Here is a 20,827-nt window from a genome sequence, read left to right as displayed (position 1 = left end):
CTGTGAGGTCCTGTCACCCCATTTAACCAACGAGGAAGCTGAGACTCAGAGAGGGGAAGCGCCCAAGGTCACACAGCCGGGACGTGGCAGAGCTGGGGTTCCAGCTCCTGTTCCCATTGCTGGACAGCTGCCACATCTGGCACCCAATTTAGGACCCTGTGGGGAGGCCCAAGCCCCGGGGGTGGCGGGGGTTCCTAGAGGGAAGTGGCAAGGCCAGGACCCTGGAACTGAGCCAGGTAAGAACAATGGGTCCTCAGAGACCGAGGTGGCAGGGCGGGGTGGCTGCTGAGCAGGGGCGGCAGGGCGAGGTGGCGGGCGGGGCCCAGGAGACTTCATGCTCCCGCCTCCTACTCCTGCAACCTGTTTGGGACCTGGGGACACTCCAAGCACTTCAGCTCCTCAACCTGGACAGACCCACGGCTCCAGCAGGAGGCAGGGCCAGCCCTGTGTATAACGATAAATATAGTGGGCAATAATCAGATTTCACGCTTACCGAGTCCTACTACAGGCCAGGCACTGGGCCAAGGGCCCTTCCTGGGTCCTCACAACCAGCCTAGGAGGTGCAACTAGGATTAGTGGCTTTTTACAGATGCGGAAACGGAGGTCCAGGGAGGTACTTAGCACCTGCTGTGCCAGGACAAAGAGCTTTGGAAAGTGGGGCCCTCAGAGGGTGGGTACCCTGTTCCCAGAGGCAGGAAAGTTAAGGTAGACCGGACTCAGTGGGGCTCAGCGGGACACTGGGGAGAGTCAATGCTCTCCGGGGGCAAGATGAATTAGAGGGAGCCCTTTTGGGTTTTCAGAATCTGAATATGGGGTGAGGGAAGCAGAGATGTGGGGAGCAGATGAAGCCTCCCTGGCACTGTTGGGAGGATTAAAGGACTTGATGGACACCTAGGACTTGGAAATGTGCCTGGTAGAGAGTAGGTGCTCAGGGAACACCTCCTGTTTGCAGAAACAGCAACTCACACTTAGGGAGCCTGCTGTGCATCTGAACCCCGTGCCTGGGTGTTTCTGACCCCCTTCCAGCCCTCATTCCTCCTCTCTCTATTTTCTCCCCTGTCTCAGGTTCATTCCTATTTTTCCTCTTGCCCCAATTAGGCCATCTTCTATGACTGCAACAGTAAAAATATTAATTAAATCTTATAACATGGAGTCTAACGTGGGGCCGTTCCAGCGTTCCAGGGCGGGCTCCCTGGGCTGTAAGCAGGCATCTCTTCACTTCTCTTTCTTCATGGGCCCCAGTGCCTGCTGTGGCTCAAGACATCATGTCCCACATGATCACATCCTAACCAGGAAGGGATGGACAGAAAAAGGGGCTTTCTCCTTCAGGATCTCACTTTTTTTTTTTTTTTGAGAGACAGTATCGCTCTGTCACTCAAGCTGTAGTGCAATGGCACGATCTCGGCTCACTGCAACCTCCACCTCCTGGGTTCAAGCGATTCTCCTGCCTCAGCCTCCCATATAGCTGGGATTACAGGCACACCCCACCACGCCCAGCTACTTTTTTGTATTTTTAGCAGAGATGGGGTTTCACCATGTTGACCAGGCTGGTCTCAAACTCCTAACTTCAGGTGATACGCCCACCTCAGCCTCCCCAAAGTGCTAGGATTACAGGCGTGAGCCACCACACCCGGCCAACAATTTTTCTTAGATGTCCCAGTGGATGTCCCCTGGTATCTCAATGGAATGATGGGCTCACATGTCCACATTTGAACCAGAAAGGAATTCCTGTGGCTGACTCATGCCAATTAGGGTTCAGCCTGTCTGGCTGCTCCAAAGAGATGTGGGCTCTGAAGATGATGGGGGCACGGCTGAGATGGCCACCAGCTGGAGTCTCACTGACAGCCTCCTAAGTGACACAGTGGGCCTGGGTTTGCTCGGCCTTCTCTGGCTGGTCCTCTTGGCAGTGTCTGCCCCCTGGGTAACTGCCCCTTCCTTGAGCACGGTCTTCCCCAGCCTCTTGATGACAGCTTGCTGGTCTCGCTGGTTCTCCTCCTACCTCCCCGCCCGTTCCTCCTTGGGCCTCGAAAATGGCCCCTCTTCTGCCTTCATTTGGTCCTCGCTCCATGAGCTCAGGTGTGCGGGGTCCCTCGTGCCTTTACACAGGCTCTGTCAGTCTGTCCATGGGTGTTCCAGTGGCACACCCCGCTGGCAGACATGGGTGTCTTTCTCAGATCAGAAGACAGCACTGCCACCCACCCAGTGGGCCAGGCGTCAGACCTTAGGGTTGTTCTTCTCCCCTCTAACCTCCACATTCAATCAGCAAATTCCATTGGCTCTGCCTGTGGACTTAACCAGAACTCGACAAGTCTTCCCTCCTCTGTCTGGTCATTGCTCACCCGCCTGGGCAGAATCTCCGCCCTGGCCTCCCCACCCACCCCACACAGCCCTCCACACTCAGCCAGAGGGCTCCTGTTGGAACCCAAGACAGGTCACACCATTGCCTCACTCCAAACCCTGCTCCTACCTCCCTCAGAGAGAAAGACAGTCCCTGCTCTGGCCCCAAGGACGGCCCTGAATGGCCTTCCCCCTCCCTACCTCCCCTCCCCACTCCCCTGGCCACAGTGACCTCCCTCCTCCTGCTAGAACACATGGAGCTTTGCCCCACATCTCCTGGGTGTTGTTTTTCTGGATCTTTCCATGATCGGCCCCATCCCCTCACTCGGACCTGTGTGCCTCAGAGAGGCCTCCCAGACCATCCCTGAAAGAAGCCCTGCCCACCCCTACCACACCTGCCGAAGATCAGCTTCGACAAGCGGGACTGTGTCTTATTCAGCACGGGGCCAGCACAGGGCAGTGCCCAGAACGCAGCGGCTGGTGCGCAGCGGCTGGCGCCGGGCTCCGTGGGTCCTCCCACAGATGCAGTCAGTGGGACGGTGTCTGGGTCCCAAGGTGACCCCCAGGCTGAGGTCACCACCTTTCCCCTTCCAGGATCACTGCCTGGATGATGGTGGGTGTCCCAGTGGTGGGGAGAGCAGCTCTGAGCCTCCACCGTGCCCAGAGCAATGGGCACTGGAGCCTGGAACCTTCATTCCCATATCACAGAACCTCCAGGAGTCTGGAAGGGGACAGTTGAGACAAATGGAATTTAGGAACTTTTGGTCGGTGCTCAATGTTCCCTCTGGGGACATCTTGTCTGATGGTTGTTGTTTTTGTTTTCTCTTTTCCTGAGCTGTGGTACCTATTGTTCAAACAGAGGACCCCGAGTGCTGGCCTGCCTCACTCAGGCACAAGCACCCGAGCTGTCTGGCAAGGTGGAAATCCACCACAGCCAACTTCCCCTTGGGGATTCCACAGGAAGGACGTGGCCCCTCTAACCGAGGCGGATGTATGGTCTCTCCATAGATTCCGCCTGCATAATCTCACGGCCGCTTCAGCTGGGTCTCATGGGGCCACCCTGTGGCCTGCGTTCAGGGACCACATTGTAGCAACAGGGCTGCGTTAAAGCTGGAATCGCACCCAGCAGACTCGGCCTGGGGGGATCCACCAGCCCACATCTCCCCCCACCGACACAGCCACCTGGCGATTGGCTCTTCTCTCTCCAAAGCCGTATTTGTTCTTTTTGCTGAGTATGTGCAGCTGAATTCTCGTTGGTTAAAGCGCCTGCGCGGTGGCTGCCCTGAATACAAAAAAGATCAAGGGGGTGCTGTCCTGGTAGGTATAAGGAGTGGGGGCCCCCCACCTCTACCACTTCTCCAGGTGACCCGAGGGCCAGTCCTTAGAATACCACCAGGCTCAGTGGAACCCAGTTTGAAAGCCCATGATCAAGGTCCATTCCTTTGATCTCCATCCGGGAAAGTGAGGGAGAGATGAGGGAGGGGGCATTTTGAGGACCAGAAATGGCGTGGCAGAAACAGCCAGCCTGGAGGAGGGGGTCTGGGCAGGGCAGGACCCAAAGGCTGGAGCAGGAGGTGTCTGGCGAGGCTGTCTGGGGGACGTGATTTCCCTGTCCCCTTCGTTCATTCTTCATCATTCATTCATCCATTCTACACATATTATGAAGCACCCACTGAGCTGGAGGTGACAATGATCCCTGCCTACAAGAAGCTCCTAGGCCGGTGGGGGACATGAACACCCTTCAAAATGTCAATTTGTGACTGCGACAAGTACAAGGTGATTTGCGGGTCAGTAAAGGGGGAAGGAGGTTGGTGTGGTTAGGGTGTTCGGGAAAACTTCCTAGAAGCTGAGCTGGGAACTGAAGGGTGAGCAGAGGCCAAGTACATGAGAAAGGGAGGAACGAATATTCCAGCAAGTGGACACAGCACGTGCAAGGGACCTGCTGTGAAATGGAGCAGAGTCGGAGGGGCTAACAGGCTCCCAGTTCCACGTGGCGGAAGCTTTGCAGTGAGGGGCAGGTGTGGAGAGGAAGGCGCGGTAGGGGCTGGACAGACTCCCAGTGAGAGCAGCCCAGTCTCTATGCCAAAGGCAGAGGGGTTCTTGGGAGGGTCTGAGTCAGCAGCACCAGCTTCTTCCTGAATGCTCCAGGGCCTGGGGCCAGGGGTGGGCATCTGGATTTGATCGTCAGTGGGATAGGAGACAGGGTCACCTGGCACTTCTGCCCATCTCTGCCTTCCTGGTTTGGGTATAACAATCACTGTCTCTTTGTCTTTCATGATTTATCTCATTGAACCCCCACCCACAGACCAACCCCTGCAGGTGCCAGGGGTTGAACCCACTTGTCAGATGGGGAAACTGAGTCTGTGATATGTTCCCATGGCCCCACCCGCTTCCTTCTGCCCAGAGAAAAGAGGAACAGGGAACTGATGCCCATGGTCAGCTGGGAAGAGTCTGGGCAGGGAATGGGGAGGGTGGGGCCCTCGGGGGCCTGTGTTCGGGATGGGCAGGGGCCCTGCTTCCGTTTAACCACAGCCCTGTGACATGCCCCAAAAGGGAAGCAGCAGCCGCCTATCCTCACCCCTCTGTGCCCTAGGGAGGGGGCTGGGGATGCCAAGGGGTGGGGAGCAGGAGTCTGGGGAGGCCTCACCCTCCCACCCCAGGCCTCGAGTCTGGGTTCTTAGAGAACTCTGGGGTCAGCTGAACCCAGCTGGTGACCTCCATCAAGTCCCATGAAGACCTTGGCTTCCTGTTCTGTAAATGGAGGATCAGTCTCTCTTGCGGAATGTTCTCAGATTAGCACACAGTGGGTCCTCACTGAATGGCTAGCCAGCAGTTGTTGGTTGAATAAGCTAAAGGTGTTTTTCTCCTTGAAAGGAGTAGCCAATTAGATAAGGAACCCATGTATATGACATTCCACAAATATTTATTGAGCACCTATTATATTTCAGGCATTGTCCTGGTACTATGGAGCAATGAACAAACAAGACAAAAATGCCCCCATCACCTTTGGAGCCCACATCTCTTCGGAGCTGCCCTACATTTCCTGGTTTGTGGCAGACATTACTAATTGATCATCTTTCCTACTGAAACCAGAATTCTCTCCAACCCCGTCGTGCACCACTCAGGGACTGACATATGGTGGGGAGCGGCCTGTCATCCCCAGGGAGGGGTGGCACGTGGGAACTCAGAGGGTCTCCGTGAGAATCTTCTAGCTGATTTAAGCAGCTTCCTCTCAGTCTCTTTCAACAAATATTTACTGAACACCTACTGTGTGTCCAGTACTTTGCCAGGCACTGGGGATACAGCAGTGACCAGGGTGCACATTGTCCTTACCCTTGTGGAGCTGATGTTCTGGTGAGAAAGACAAACAAAGAAGCAGACACTTCCAGACATGGATATGTACTACAAACACATGCCAGAGGCGTGGAGCGGAGGGTGACAGGGGAGGAATCTGGGGTAGCTCGGGGTTGGGGGTTCTGGAGGGAGGGCATTTACTGAGACCTCACTGAGATGCAGCCACCAAAAGAAAATATGGGGGAAGGTGTCACAGGCAACACAGCAAGGGCATAGGCCCAGAGTGGGGAATGAGGTTGATAGATTTAAGGGACAGGAAGGAACTAGTGTTGCTGGCGGGGTATGAGTTTTGGGGAGAGAAGCAGGAGAGGGTGGTGGAGACCAGGCTGGGGCCATACATCCAGGGCTCGGGGCCAGGGGTGAGCTCTGGATCACATCTCCAATGGGATGGGCAGTCACTGGAGGGTCAAAGCAGGGGAGAGACTCGGGCAGGATCCCATTTCAGATCCCTCTGGCTGTGTGAAGCAGGGACACCCGGCCGGAGATGGCCGCAGATGTCCAGGCAAGCGAGGATGGCAACTTGGACGGGGGTGATGCCAGCGAATGTGGGGAGAGATGGCCAGGCCTGGCGGGAGGCCCAGGGCTCTGCATTCCATTTCATTTTTCCTTTTACACAATCCCCACCCCCCACCCCGGGCACTCTGGGTCACTGGACTTTCCCTGGCACTGCTGGTGGGGCCCACAACCTGCTGGCGATCTGGCCTCTCCGGTTCCCAGCTGGTTCCCTGCCCTGCCCTGGACCCTTCCTCTCCAGGGACAGACCCAGCTCCAGTTCCTCTGTCGCTGTTTCCCAGCACCTCCTGCCCCAGCTCTGCCTGGGCCCTGCTGATCTCCTAACTCTGCCGCTGCTCCAGCACCGCACCCCCCACTCCAGCCCTGCTGGCTGCCTGGGAGCCGGCAGATGCTTCCTCTGAGCTGCTTTTTCCAGATCAAGTTTGCCTCCAAGGAAGTGAGCCTGAGACTCCCAGTCAGTTGGGGGAGACAAGTTCGAGGGAAGTACCCCAAGGTAGCTTGCCAGAGGGCAGCCTCGCTCCTGGGCAGATTTTTCCTCTGGTCCAGTTTGTTGCTGGATGGAGCAGGCAGATCTACCTTCCCCACTGACTCAGGCCTTGGGTGCTCTGATGGAGACTGTGGCTGGAGAGCTGTATTGAGCAGGGCTCTGAGGCTGCATCTACGATACTAGGAAGGAGACTCATCATTGATTAGTAATGCCTGCTGTGGACCCAGGATGGAGGATAGGGGCCACGCTGGCCTCATCTGTGTGTCTGCAGCACCCACTAGGTCCTCAGGTCTGCGCTCCCCTGTTGTGCCTCTAAATCTTCAAGTATAACAAATGCTGTTTGAAAATATCATATGGTGGTGGGCCGAGTTGGGAGGATCGCTTGAGGCCAGGAGTTCCAGACCAGCCTGGGCAACAGAGTGAGAACCCATCTCTAGAAAAAAAAAAAAAAAAAATTACCTGAGTGTAGTGGTGCACGCCTCTAGTCCCAGTTACTTGAGAGGCTGAGGTGGGAGAATTGCTTCAGCCCAGGAGATTGAGGCTGAAGTGGGCTATGATTGTGTCACTCCACTCCAACCTGGGCAACAGGGCAAGATCCCCCATCTGTCCTAAAAAAAAAAAAAAAGGAGAAAAAGAGAAAATACCCCATGGCCTTGGTTTCCTTATCTGTGAAATGGGGATGATTATGACAAGCCCCCAAAGGGCTTCCCCACACCCTGGCAGTGACTGACACAGAGGCCTTGAGAGCTATGTGTTCCAGAGTCATGCAGCTGGTACATGGCTGAGCTGGTGGGGTTTGAACTCTGGGCCCCTGAGTCAGGGAGATCAAGCGGAACAGTTGGGCCGGGGAGGGGAAGGTGCTGCCCAGAGCTCCCAGTGACCTTGGACCCCACTTCTCCTTTCTGCCCAGTGTACTCGGCACACAGGAAGCCTGGCGGGGCCTCCCTTGCCCATCCTGTCTGCAGCCGGGTGGACACGGGGTCCCGGCGTCACCCACCGCCACCCAGGCCTCCCCCTTCCTGTGTTGTGCAAGACGAAGTGTCCCCTGTGTGGAATGGGCAGGCGGCTCTGGCAATGGGTGGACGGGTGAATGGGGCCCTCTCAGGCGGGGTCACTGCCCGCGGTTACCGCTAGCAGGCCTGGCCTAGGCCTCCGCCCCTTCCTCCTCCTTCTCCTCCTCCTCTGTTTCCCCAAAGTTCAGGCAGCCTTAAGCAAGAGGCTGTGGGACCCAGGAAACTGGGGAGGCTGTCCAGCCACCATCTTGTCCCCACAAAGCAGGCCTAGGCTTGGGCGGTCATGGAGAGGTCCTAAACAACAACAAAACTATAATAATAATAATGAGAATAATAATGAGAATAGCTATTATAGTGGAGTGGCTTCTACGTGCCAGGCATGCTCTCATTTAACCACAAATACATAAAAAGCACCTCCTATGTGCCACATGTGATTCTCAGACCTTTACCTCATGTCCCATCGAATCCCCACCAACCCTTGTGAAACAGTTTTGTTTTTTTTTTAATGATTCCTTTCTTCAGAGTAGGAAACTGAGACTCTGAGAGATGAAGCTACTTGCCAACGCCACGCAGCTCAGCCACATCCCACTGAACATCATCCTGTTCCCTGGGGTGAGTGCTGTTCTGGAAGTTGGGGGCTCAGAAGCTGTTGGTGCCCAGCTGGGAGGTCGCCCTCGCAGCTGCTATTCGGAATCTCTTGCCCAAGGGCTTGGGCAAGAGTGTGGGAAATAAGTGAGAGGCTCTTGCCAGTAGAGGTGGGGTCTGGTTGTGCCCCCACCCAGCTTCCTTGCTTCTGGCTCAGGGGACAGTGGGAAGGTACTTTCTGTGTTCTCCCAGAGGTCCCTGGGGGTTGGGCTCCTGTTGCCCAATGAGGAGACCTGCTCATCCACCTTCCTTGTGTCGCTTCCTCACTCCCTCCTAGTGTTTCTAGAATCACCTCCCAAATATCCCGCTTGCACCCAAACCCTTGTCTTGGCTTAGCTTCTGGGAGCCGACCTCAGCCAGCTGCTATAATGCTCAGGGCTTGAGAGCTTTGGAATCAGGTGGACCTGAGTGTGAATCCCAGCCCTGCCACTTAACCTGAGTGTGAACTTGGGAGCCTGCCCCACCTCTCGGAACCTCAGTTCCTCTGTCTATGAAAAGGGAACTTACGTGCAGAAAACCAAGTGACTATGAGGGGGATGGGGCAGTGTGAGATGACAGGACCAGAGCACGTTCCTGGCTGCAGAGCCCACAAGTCACGCTGTGAGAGCTTTTGGGGTGGTATGGGGACAAGGGCGCAGAGGAAGAACTAGTCGCGAGTCCTCAGCCCTGTTTGACTGATGGGGGACGGGGGTGAGTGGGAAAGAGGTACAGCGTTGTTCCACCTTCCCCACCCATCACCCCTGAGATTCCAAATGCACATTGGGACCAACCCAGGGAGCTCAGCGGATGTTCAGGGTAGGGCAAAGAACAGGTGCCAAGTTTGCTCCCTGGGGGGTGAGACTGGGTGGCCGGACAAGCTGCATCGGTAGGACTTTCACCAGGTAGACAGCAGGCACCTCATCCCCGCAGATCACAGCTTCCAGGGCCACCTGTCCACAGAATCCCTTCCCTGATCTGTGCTCAAGGCCGGGGTGTGGGGAACTGGGTGTCCTTCTTTTACCCTGGGTGGGGCCTCATGCTCAAAGGGAGCTCTGTCTACCCCCACCACAAACCTGCGGTTTCCCTGCTAGAGCGATGCAATCCCAGCCACCTGGCTGCCCAGGCCCCCAACAGGGATTCTCTCTCTTGTTCCCATGGGCAGCCCATCAGCAAACTCATCCACATGTCCAAGAGTCCACCTCACTACCCTGCCCTGCCCTGGTCCAGCTGGGATGGATGTTTGCAGTGGTCTCCTCATTAGTCTCCCTGCCTCCTCTCTCGACTTCCTAAGCCAGAGGAATTCTGTAAGAGCTCAAGTTAGATCCTATCCCTTTTCTGCTCAGAACCCTCCACGGCTCCCAACTCACTCAGAGCAGAAGCCCACAGGGCCCGCAGGATCTACGCCCCAGCCCCGCCTAACCTCACTGCCTCTCTCTTCGCTGCTCATCCACAGCCACGGTGGCCTCATCTCTGTGCCATAAACTCGCCAATTATCCTGCTGCTGCCTCAGGGACTTTGCAGCCACTCTTCCCTCTGGAACAGAGGACATTTCTGCCAGCTCTGCCCATGGTGGACCCTTGTGTAAGGTCAGGCCTCTGCTCCAAAGTCACCCCTGGGGACGCTTTCTCTGACCAGCCCCTCATTCCTATGGCCTCATGCTGTTTTTATTTCTTCCTAGGACTTAGCACGTATCCTAGAAATTAACCTGCTGGTTGATCCTGTTTCTTGTCTGTCTCTTTCCAGTGGAATGTCACCATCACCCAGGTGGGGATTTTTGTGTGTTTTGTTCACTGCTGTACACCCAGCCCCCAGCACAGCGCCTGTCCAGGGCAAGTGCCCAATAAATACTCGGGAACCAGAGCATGCATGCATGGATAAATATTTCTTTGGCAGATGAGGGGGCTGAGGCTCGGAGGAGGCCCCGGGGGTCTCAGACTCACAGCCCAGTGCTCTTTCTGCTGACACACCCTGGTCTCTGGAGCAGTTTGTTACCTGTTCAACAACAAAGAGGGCGTGCCTGGTTAGGGGTCCTGCGTGCAAATCGCAGTCCCTGCGTGTCAATCGCAGTCCCTGCGTGTCTTGGCTGGAGGTCACCACCCTCTCTGCTCCAGGGCCTGTAATTACCACTTACCCTGGTCAGTGGGTCCGAGAGATTCCCCATGTAGTCAGGGCTGTGGCCAGGGTGCTCACCTGGCCCCCGGCAGGTCCCATGGGCACTGTCTGGTCAGGCTTCGTGGCTGACATTCCAGGTACATTTCTAGCCCTGGGCTGCCACGGGCAAAGGGTGGGGAGAGGGTCGCGGGCTTCAGGCTGGACAAACCAGTCAGCCTTTCCAGCTGGGCCACCTCACCACCCACTTCCTGTGGGGCTCCTTGAGGCCTGGAGGGTGGAGGGGGCCTCTGTTCAACCCTCACCCGTGCCCTCTTCCCTTCTCTCCCTCGGCAGGTCCTCACAGCACCTCCTGCAAACAGACCTCCGACCCAAGCCCTTCCTTCTGCCTCCACTGCCACCATTGCTGCTCATCTCTGCTGGCACAGAAGTCTCTTCCCTAGTCCTCCAGAAATCCCCTCTCCATATTCAGCGAGAGGGAGCTGTTAAAACTGCAGGCCAGCCCACATCAGTCCCCCGCAAAGTCCTCTCTAAGGGATCCCGTTGCTTGGAGAATAAACCCTCGGATTCCTTCCTTGGCTCTCGGGGCCTCCTCTCTGACCTCCCTCTGTCTCCTCTCCCAGCCTTCCTCCTCACTTACCCTCCAGCCACGCTGGCTTCCTCTTTGCTCCTGAAACAGCCTGAGGCCCACACTGCCCCGGGCCCTTTGTACTGGCTGTTCCCTCTACCTGGAACACTTCTCCCAGGCTTCCACAGGGCTCCCTCCCGCAATTCCTTCGGGTGCCCACCTGGGAAGCCTTTCCTGACCGCCCCCCACTTCCTTCTGAGCACGGTAGGGTCTTTCTACCTGGTATACGAGGGCAGGGATTTTTGTCTGCTGTGTTCTCTGTGTGCCCCAGTGCCATCACAGTGTCTGGCAGATGGTAAGTGCTCGACACACATCGGCTGACTGCCTGAATGAACAACTCTATGAGCCGATGGCAGATAAGGACACTGAGGTCCTCTGGGGTAGGTGACCAGCCCAAGGCCACACAGCTGGTTTGAGATTAGGCCAGGAGAGGAGCCCGGGTTGGTCACATCCTGGAGCTGGCGTCTTGGAAACTGCATCAGGAGAATAACAAAGATGAGACGCAGGCTCTAACAAGCGGATACCAGCGACTCTCGCCAGCCCCAGCCCTGCGGCCTTGGGCCCTTCCAGGAGTCATGGTCTGCCTGCCTGGGGCATTCCAGGCTTCAGCCCAGGTCCTGCGCTTTCTATTTTGAGCCTCTTAGTCCTGAGGACTGTGTGTTCCCAGCAGGCGGCGCGGGCCAGAGGCTGAGCCTGGGTGTGGCTGTCACCCTATCTGGGGCCAGGGACCCAGATTCCTGGGCCCTTAACCTGTTGGCTGCTGAGGGCTCTGGCATAAGACCTCTTCCCTGCTTGATTGTCTCCCCTTCAAGCCCCTGCCCTGGAGTCTTCCAGGCATGGTATCAGCCCATCTCACCTTGGATTGTATCCCTGTTTGGCCCCATTTGAATCCTGGCTCTGCCCCTTTCCAGCAATGTGACCTTGGGCAAGTCACTTCATCTCTCTGGGTCTCAGTTTCTTCATCTGGGAAATGGGGACAATAAGAGTACCTGTCTCTGGCCATGTGTGGTGACTCACGCCTGTCATCCCAGCGCTTTGGGAAGCTGAGGCGAGAGAATTGCTTGAGACCAAGAGTTTGAGATCAGCCTGGGCAACATAGTGAGACCCCTGTCTCTACAAAATTTTAACAAGTTAGCTGGGCATGGTGGTGTGCGCCTGTAGTCCCAGCTATTCTGGAGGCTGAGGCGGGAGGATTGCTTGAGCCCAGGAGTTTGAGGCTGCAGTGAGCTATGATTACGCCCCTGCGCATTAGCCTGGGTGATAGAATGAGGCCCCATCTCTAAAAGTAACAATACTAATAATAAATAAAAATGAAAACAAGTACCTGTCTTCTGGGGTTGCTGAGGAGATCCAATGTGATGAAATTGATGAGAGTGCCCTGCACGGAGCTGGAAACTCAGAAATCCTCAATAATGAGTTCCCCCACCATCAGCAGCTGGTTTAAATATAAAAACTGTCATGGCCTCTGGAGAAACAACAAGAATTTGAAAGAGCTTCTCTGCACTGGCCATCCTGCACCCTACACCCTTACTTCCTCCCCTCAACTTGCCTGGATTTATCGACCCCCACTACCCCACTGGTTGCCTTCTCTCCACCTGGCACGTTTCGTATGAATTTGCTTGTTGGTTTCTTGCCTATCTCCCCAGTAGAACATTGGCTCCATCAGGACAGGAACTTTTGTCTACCTTATGCACCTAGTGCAATGCCTGGCACACAGTCAGTGCTCAATAAATGTTTGTTAAAAGAACCAATAAACAAATAGTGATCTGTCTGGGGAGAGGAGCCCTGAGCTCACCTCCCTCCCCAAGCCCAGGGCTCTTGGGTGCTTGTTGGTGTCAGGCCCAGGCCTCCTCTCATCAAGCAGCCAGTAAAACTGCCCTGGTTGGCGTTCTCATTTCACAGATGGAGAGACTGAGCCCAGAGAGGGAGAGTCGCCTGTCTGATGTCACACAGAGGTCGGCACCTGGGCTGCGATTCCAGCCCAGGATCATGTGGGGTGGGGGGCAGTGGATCAATCTTTTCCTGGAGGGAGTCAATGGTGATGGTGGGAATGGGTCAGGGGTGCTGGCAAGAAGGTTCCAAGGCCCCCAGGAGGGAGGCAGGCATGGGAGATGAGTTAGTCCCTCTTGAGTTCCATCTCTTTCTGTGTCTGTTTCTGCCTCTTTCAGTCTCCTTGTATTTCTCGGTCCCTGTCTTCGTCTCTCTTCTCTCTTCCTTGCGTATCTGACCCACTGCACAGGAGGGGATGCAGGCACAGACCCCTGGCTTGGGGGCTGCAGTTGGGGCCAACGAGGAGATTGACATCTGGGGTTGAGCTGGGACTCTGAAGCCAGACCCTGCAGCCAGGGCAGCATGCCAGTCTTGGCTCCACACTCCAGGGATAGCCTTGGAACGTCAGGCAGTTCAGAGAGCCCAAGGCCTGGTCCTGGAGACCTGGGTTCCAATCCCAGCTTTGCCACATTCCAGCCTCGTGGCCTTGGGCCCTTAGCCTTTGTTCCTCTAAAATGGGACCATTGAGAGCCCGATCTTAGCGTTTGATGAGGAGGAACGATGTGAGGGCTGTGCTGGGCTTCCTGAAGCCCTGTGTGGCCTGGAAAACACTCAATAAATAACTCAGTATAATGATTTCTTCTAGCAGATGGAGAAAGCGAGAGTTAAAGAGGCCCAATCATTTCACTCACTCATTCCTCAAACGTTATTAAGCACCTGCTATGCACCAGGTGCTTTGTTTTGTATACATTAACTCAGGGTTCAGCAAACGACAGCCTCCAGGCCAAATCCAGTTCACGGCCTGTTTTTATAAATAAAGTTTTATTGGCAACAGCATGCCCATTCCTTTACGTATTGTCCACAGCTGCCTTTACTCTACTACTGCAATGTTGAGTAGTTGTGAGAGAGACCATAACATCCAGAAAGCTGAACATATGAACCCTCTGGACATTTACAGTAAAGTTTGCTAATCCCTGGATTAACCCATTACAACCCTGGAGGAAGGACGTGTCATAAGCTCGATTTTACGGATTAGGAACTGAGGTCTCAGTGCAGCGTCTGTCACAAGGTTGGGTCTCCATACATAATATCTGGGTCTTATTCCTCCTCTTCTGGCCCATGGGAAGCTGCCAACTCCTGTTCCCTTTCCCTATCCTGCATGGATCATAAGTGGATAATTTGAACCCCGCAGAGGAAAGAATGCTGTTTGAAAGTCAGGTCAACGGAAAGAGTCCTATTTTCAGGTGAATTTGGACCTTGCCAAAGCCTCTTCCTTCTGGTGACCTTGGATGAGAGGTCTGCCACTAGTAGGAGCTTCATGAACAGTTGCTGAACAAGTGATGTGCGTCACACCCTCGCTGTGAGCTTCAGCTTGCTTGAAGGCTTCCTCCAGGTAATTGCAGGAGACCCCACGGCTGGCCGCACACCACCATTGGGGTGAAAGATGGCCTCGAGCCATTGGTGGGAGAACACCCTGGGCATGGAGATGCTTTCTAGAGCTCCACGGAAGTGGGGGAGGGGATCTCACTGCCCCCCAAGCCTGCCCTGGAGTCTTTGTTCCTTCCTCCCTCATGCCAGAGGCCTGCAGGTACCTGGCTTGAGATGTTGCCTGGCCCTCAAAACACCCAGGTTCCCCCCAAGCTCCTACCCAGCCTCCCCGCTGCTGGCCTTGGGAAGCTCCCAGTTTGCCCTCAGCACTTTTCTGGAGGCCCCAGAATCACCAAGAAGTAATCCTGCCTGCTGCCTGGAGGAGGTGATGTGGGAGACTCATGAACCTGGGGTGTCCCCCAGCCAGGGGACGGGCGTGGTGATCAGGGGCTGCTGAGCACTGCAGTGCCTTCCCTGATGGCCTTGCGTGCCGCCCCATCCCTCCCTTAGAGCAGCCTTCCCATACTGCTGGGTGACACTTGGGTAAGTCATCTCACCTCTTGGCTCTGTAAAACGGGACTGGGGCGGTCCCCACCCCTTCAGGGTGTCATGAGAATGAAAGGCATCAAGTGGGCAGAGCACTTGGCATGGCCCTGAACCACGGTGGGCATTTGTCACACACGCTCATGGACTTATTGCTGGGTCCCTAGGACACCCTGGAGCTCCTCCCCAAGTCGGGCCTGCTGCTAGCGTGAGAAGGAAGAAGGGGGACATAGACACCAAAGATACCGTTCTTATCCCCATCTAAACGCTGGTGACTTCCAAGGGCGTCTCCCTAAGGCCTCCCCTGAGCCTAGACTCAGGTCTCCACCCACCTGTCTCTGTCACTGCTGGGATGACCAGGAGGAGCCTCAAACCCGGGTCGGCCAGGACTCCATTCCTGATCTACCCCCTGAAACCAGTCCTGCCTCTGCTGATGGCTCCTCCATCCTACAGGTGGCCCCTCAAACCTGGGAGTCTCCCCTGCCTTCTCCTCACTCGCTCCCACATCTGATCGCTCATCACATCCTGTCGACTCCACGTTCAAGGTGGACCCAGAGTCTGCCCTTGTCTCCCCACCTCCATGGCCCCCGCTTCGGCCACGGCCACCAGCACCACTGCCTGGACTGGTGCAGTCACCTCCTCCTGCCTTCCTTTTCTCCCTCAGCCCCTCACAGTCCGTTCTCCACACACGACCAGAGGGACCTGTCAGATGGGACCCATACCTTCCCACAGACCCTCCCAGGGATCCCAGCTCTCTGAGCGAAAGCTCCCTGTGGCCTGTGAGGCCGGGTGTGACCCTGGCCCCCAGAAAACCCTCCACCTGTCTGATGACCTCGCTGCTTCTCTCCCTCGCTTACTCCCTTCCAGCCCTGGCTGGCTTCCTGCTGTTCTTCAAGAAGCCCTGCGTCTTTCCACCTCAAGGTCTTTGCAGGTCCCTGGAGCCCTCATCCACCACGGATGTCCACGACTCCCTCACCTCCTTCAGGTCTGAGCTCGGATGCCACCCTCGAGAGCCACCTCCTCTGACCCTTCCCCTGGATTAAGCAGCCTCTGCCTGCTCAACAATCTCTCTCACTACGCCCCTGACCATCCCGTATTCTTTTTTCATAGGGGGAGGGGAAAGGCACTCCCAGGAGAGTGGACAGTGTGGGCCAGGGCCTGGACGTGTGGGCAGCGAGATGGTGGGTGAGGGGAGAGTGGTGGAGCCTGGGTGGTTGAGCTTCAGGGGGAGGCATTCTCCAGGAGTGAGCAGGCCAGGGTCACCCTGACTCCATCAGCCACTGGTTGTATGACCTCAGGGAGCTCTCTCTGGACCCAAGAACTTGCAACTGCTGTTGGAGACCCCCTAAGTGGACCCATCATCTGAGAGAGGGGGAAACTGAGTCTGCAAAGCTGCTGCTATGACCTGGTGAAAGGGTCAGCCCAGGGATAGGAACAAACCAGAGGCTTCTAGCAGTCACTTGCACCTCAGTGTGAATGAGCTCCCCGGATTCTTGGCTGTCTTGTAGTCCCTAGACCCCATGGGACTTGGGAGGCAGAGTGAGGGAAGGGCTGAGCCTGGGGTGGGATGAGGGCTGTGTCAGGTCCTGGCCCAGCCTCTGTCCCGGCCCCTGGCTCCCTGCAGGGCTCTGGATTGCACAATCATACCACCCACGGCTGTGACCAAGGCAGGTGACACATGCTTTCTGGGAGCCACCCTTGGGCCGTGCAGCCTCGTCACACACACAGAGCCACCGTTGGCATGGATGCACCCCGGCACAGCCTGACTGTGTGAGGAGTGACTGCTCCTCACACTGCCACTTCCGGGCTGTGTGACTCTGGGCAAGTCACTTCCCCTCTCTGAGCCTCTTTTCCCTCTTCTGTAAGAGGAGGTAATAACAGTTCCTGCTCCCCTGGCTGTTGGAGGGATTGACTCTGTCCCTGCCATACTGGCCCTCTGGCTGGTCCTCAAATGCACCTGGCATGCCCCACCCAGGGCCTCCGCTTGTGCCCTTCCCTTTGCTTGGGCCAGCCCTTGCACCTCCTTTAGATCTCTGCTCAAACGTCGCAGCTCATGAGGCCTTTCCTGCCCCTGATACTCCCTCCTTACTGAATTCCTCCCTGCATCTCTCAGTGCTACCTGACCCATCATGGTTCCCACTTGTTCTGTCGACCCGTTCCAGGGTGGCAGCTCCATCTTTGTCTCTCCCGATCATCATTGTGTCCCCAGATCCCAACAAAGCACCTTGTACAAGTGCTCAGTCCACAGTTGCAGAATGAATGAATGAATGAATGAATGAATGGATGGATGGATGGAAAGTGCTTAGCACCATGCCTGGCCCTTAGTAAGCACCTGAAACCCAATGCCGTGTGGTGGTGTTAGCTTTGGCTTCCAATTTCTAGCCCCATCAAATCCCACCCTCATCAGCCCGGCGCCCCTGCTTTCTCTGCCTGGCCAGCTTCCTGCTGCCTGTGCAGTCTCTTCCCTGGGTCAGGACGACCTCTCAGGGAATCGTGGGCCTGCAGGGCTGGCTCCCTCTGGCTCTGCCTCCAGCTCCTCTTACATCTCCCGGGGGCAGAGGCTTCTGGGAAACAGGCTTTGAAGCTCCCCTGGGTCAGACCCGCTGGGGCCTTCCTTAGGCATTGCCTGATGTGACCCCATTAGTGAACAAATGGGGACAGTGAGACCTAGAGAGGGGCAGCCATGTCTGATGTCAGGCTTTGGGGCTCCCAAAACATCCAGGGAAGCTTCCAGGACTCTGACTTCTTTGTTGTTTTTGGAACAGAGCTGAGCTCAGGTGCTGGTTTTCTGGATGATGAAACTGAACCCCATTACAGGCTTTAGAGCCAGGTTTCAATCTCAGTCTTGCCACTTCCTGGCTGTGTGAACGAGGCTTGTCACTCGGTCCTTCTGAGCCTCAGCTTCCTTGTCTGTAAAATGGCACGCTACTGGTGCCCAACTCACCGAGGTGTTTGAGGGGACAAGGTCAGCCATCCCGCAGGCATGTGGGGTTTCTGGCCTCTCCCACGGGGTCCCGGGACTCCCGGCTCTGGAACCCCTGAGGCCCAGCCCCTCCAGGGCCGGCATGGTTCCCTCCTTGCTGGATAATTTACAGTCCCGGGGCCATTGCTGCTGTTGCTTTATTTTTTTCCCTTCCCCGACTTCTCCCCTCCTTACCCTGGCCTCACTTCTCCAGAACCAGCTTGTTTTTGTTTTCTGTTTTTACGGCTCCATAAATGAGTCACGGGTCTGATTTGATTTAATTTCGTTGTAATTGTTATCTTTTCAAGCTTGTTTTTTTCCACTCGGTTACTCACGAGACCGCAAAAACCTAAACAGGACGGGGCCTTCCCCAGCCCGGCCTTCTGGTCCCCCGGGGCTCCGAGCCAGGGTCAGCAGCTCCTGGAGACTGAGGTGGGGTCTGTGGAGTTTCTGTGGGGAGGGACCTGGTGTCCCCAGCAGGACTGGGTGTCCCAAGTCCCGGGCTGTAGCTCTGTTGCTGGACAGCCTTGAGAGAGTTGTTTGAGCTTTCTGATTTCCCCCAGCATCCTCCTTTGCAGGCTTTAGAACAAGGAACCAAAACCCAGGCACCTCTGGGCCAGAAGGTGACAGGATGAGTAAGGTGGGCTGGTGCTGGCTTTGGTGAACTGGAGAGAGCAGGCTCTTCTCAGGGGACAGCGGCCTCTGAGCCGGCACGCGGCCCAGATCTTCCCATTTAGTAAGAGAAGCCAGAAGTCTGAGATTGTATGTGAAAAGTCCTGATTTTTAAATGTTGGCCAAAGACTCAAACTGAAAACAAATAAACAAAACCCGACTCTGTGGATATCTGTGGCCCTGTGGGCCACCTCTGGTCTAGAAGGTTCCAATTCTAGCTGCAGCCGCCGTGTTCTCAGTCCTTCCACCCTTCTGCCTGAGCGCTGCCCTCCGCCTGAAACTCTCTCCTTCCTCCTCCTCATCTCAGTCGCTCTCATTCTTTGAACCTCGGTGTGTCTCCTGTTCTCAGCTCAGAAGAGATGACGTCTGCTTCGTCCATGTTCGCCTTCCCAAGGCACCTGGTTGCTCCCAATTCACTTTTGTTTCTATGCTTTCTCTTCCATGGAGGGTCTGTCTTGTTTGAGACCGCCTTCGTAGTGGGGGAAATTAGCCCCTTATTTGTTAAAAGTCCTAACACATATCCTGCCTGTCTTATCATTCATTTCTAAAAGGGGGCACGATACTTCTTTGGTCATTTAAAAACCGAAGATGGGAGGCCGACGCCTCCAGGGATGTGCGCTGGGCGGTGGGAGCCAGGTGTGGGGCCAAGGAGTGGGGGCGAAGGAGGAAGCCAGGACCCCAGCCAGGGGACTAAGGGCTGCTCCTCCAAAGCTTGGGTATGGACATGTGACCAGGGCCCACCAATCAGATGCAGCCATGCCAGATTTATGAATCAGAAGTTGGAAATGTTGGGGGCTGATTGCTTAAGGACTCTGTTCTGGGGTGGGTGGGGCTATTTTTCCAGAAGCTGCAGTGGGCCAGTTCTGGGGGCAGTGACCAGGGCTCAGCGGTGGCCACCGTGCCAATGGAATCATTTTGCAGAAATGACCCTCCCCGTGATTATGTCAGGAATGTCAAGTACAATGAAAAGAACATTGCATTGTGCGGTCATGCAATTTTGTTTAAATATATTTAAATGTATCCACGCTTGCTGTAGTGTGTTCATTCTAAAAATCTGTGTGCACCACAGCAATTATACGATAATTGTGTTAGGTCAAAGAGAAAATCAATTTATTTTCACAATTTTTATCCCATGTGGCAAGACAGTGACCTAGTCAAATCTCTCTAAGGTCATTCTTTATTATGATGTTTTGGCTCTAGTTCTCGGTGAATAACTCACTTTACATGGCTTTTTCCTGAGCCAAATTGTCCACCTTTATTTTCTGAGCTGTGGCCTGAGGTCTCCAGAAGCCCCTCCCAGCGCCTCCCTGGGTGTGTCTCATGCTGCAAAGGGCACAGGGACCTGCAGGCTGGTGCTGCACTCCTGGAGTCCTGATGGCTGTGAAGTCCTGGGACCCACCCAAGTTGAGCTCTGTCACCCACCACCACCTGTGGCCTCAGCCTTCCCAAACTCCTGGCTCAGCCCCTGCCTCACCTTCTGTTTCATCCTACTTGTCTTTCCTTCCTTAAGCGAGACTTTGGGTGAGACCCTTGGGCAATGCTCTGGGCCTCAAATGGAAGCTTCCTGGATGCTTCAGATGCTTCAGATCATGGAGTCCTAGAACTATAGAATTTTGTCCTCCAGGGTGAAGGAATTACCAGCTGTCAGCAGACTAAACCTTTGCAATTCTAAAATTCAAATGCACAGGAGGCCTGGTAGACCAAGTCATGTGCTTGCTTGGGAAGCATTTATTGAGCATCTAGTATGTGCTAAAGTACTAGGGAGACAGCAGGAAACACGATGGACTAATCCTTTGACTTCATGGCTGTTAGATTTTGGGAGGGGGAGACAGCAAAGAAATGACAAATAGGTGAAAGACATAGCATGTCCCATAGTGGGACCGATGGGGAAAGGGGCTGAGTCTGCAGGAATTGAAGGGGCTGGCCACACAGATGTCTGGGACAGAGCATTCCAGATAGTAGGAAGAGCAGATGCAAAGGCCCTGAAGTTGGAACAAGCTTGTATTGTGGGGGAAAGTGAAAGAGAGCCAGAGATCATCCAGCCCTGAGGGCCACAGGAGGAGGAGGAGTTCGAATTTCATTGCAAGTAAGGTGGGAGCATTGGATGGCTCTGGGCACAGGAGGGAGATGGCCTGACTCAGGTTATAACACCAGGTTCCTCAGCCTCGGCACCATTAACATTTGGGGCTGGATGATGCTCTGTAGTGGGGCTGTCTTGTGCAGTGTTG

General features: G+C 55.3%; 2 protein-coding genes across 3 annotated transcripts in view; one reads left to right on the top strand and one right to left on the bottom strand.

Annotated features, from left to right (window-relative positions):
* The window catches only part of PEDS1 (plasmanylethanolamine desaturase 1), a 293,832-nt gene that overhangs the window by 144,950 nt on the left and 128,055 nt on the right, over nt 1-20,827 (bottom strand). The window lies entirely within an intron of this gene.
* On the top strand, nt 66-12,393 carry LOC126964393 (uncharacterized). 2 transcript variants are annotated; one of them, XM_050807485.1, is made up of 6 exons: nt 66-236; nt 4,004-4,113; nt 5,286-5,383; nt 8,227-8,316; nt 10,007-10,092; nt 10,774-12,393. In XM_050807485.1, exons 4-6 carry the CDS (start codon nt 8,251-8,253, stop codon nt 11,384-11,386), a joined length of 765 nt encoding a protein of 254 aa, XP_050663442.1. In that variant the 5' UTR covers nt 66-236; nt 4,004-4,113; nt 5,286-5,383; nt 8,227-8,250; the 3' UTR covers nt 11,387-12,393. The 2 variants fall into 2 exon arrangements, with proteins under 2 accessions (XP_050663442.1, XP_050663443.1); XM_050807486.1 differs by lacking the exons at nt 4,004-4,113; nt 5,286-5,383.

This window comes from Macaca thibetana, chromosome 10 (assembly GCF_024542745.1).
Source record: "Macaca thibetana thibetana isolate TM-01 chromosome 10, ASM2454274v1, whole genome shotgun sequence".
NCBI lineage: Eukaryota > Metazoa > Chordata > Mammalia > Primates > Cercopithecidae > Macaca > Macaca thibetana.
The sequence above is the reverse complement of the archived record's forward strand: the minus strand, read 5'-3'. Positions and strand labels throughout refer to the sequence as shown.

Bases quoted from the DNA above. Each gene is read 5' to 3' on its own strand.
- LOC126964393 (XM_050807486.1), top strand. From the start codon at position 8,251: ATGAAGCTACTTGCCAACGCCACGCAGCTCAGCCACATCCCACTGAAC. The intron at 8,317-10,006 runs GTGAGTGCTGTT...ATTTCTTCCTAG, and splicing joins ACATCATCCTGTTCCCTGGG to GACTTAGCACGTATCCTAGA. The intron at 10,093-10,773 runs GTGGGGATTTTT...CTCCCTCGGCAG, and splicing joins GGAATGTCACCATCACCCAG to GTCCTCACAGCACCTCCTGC.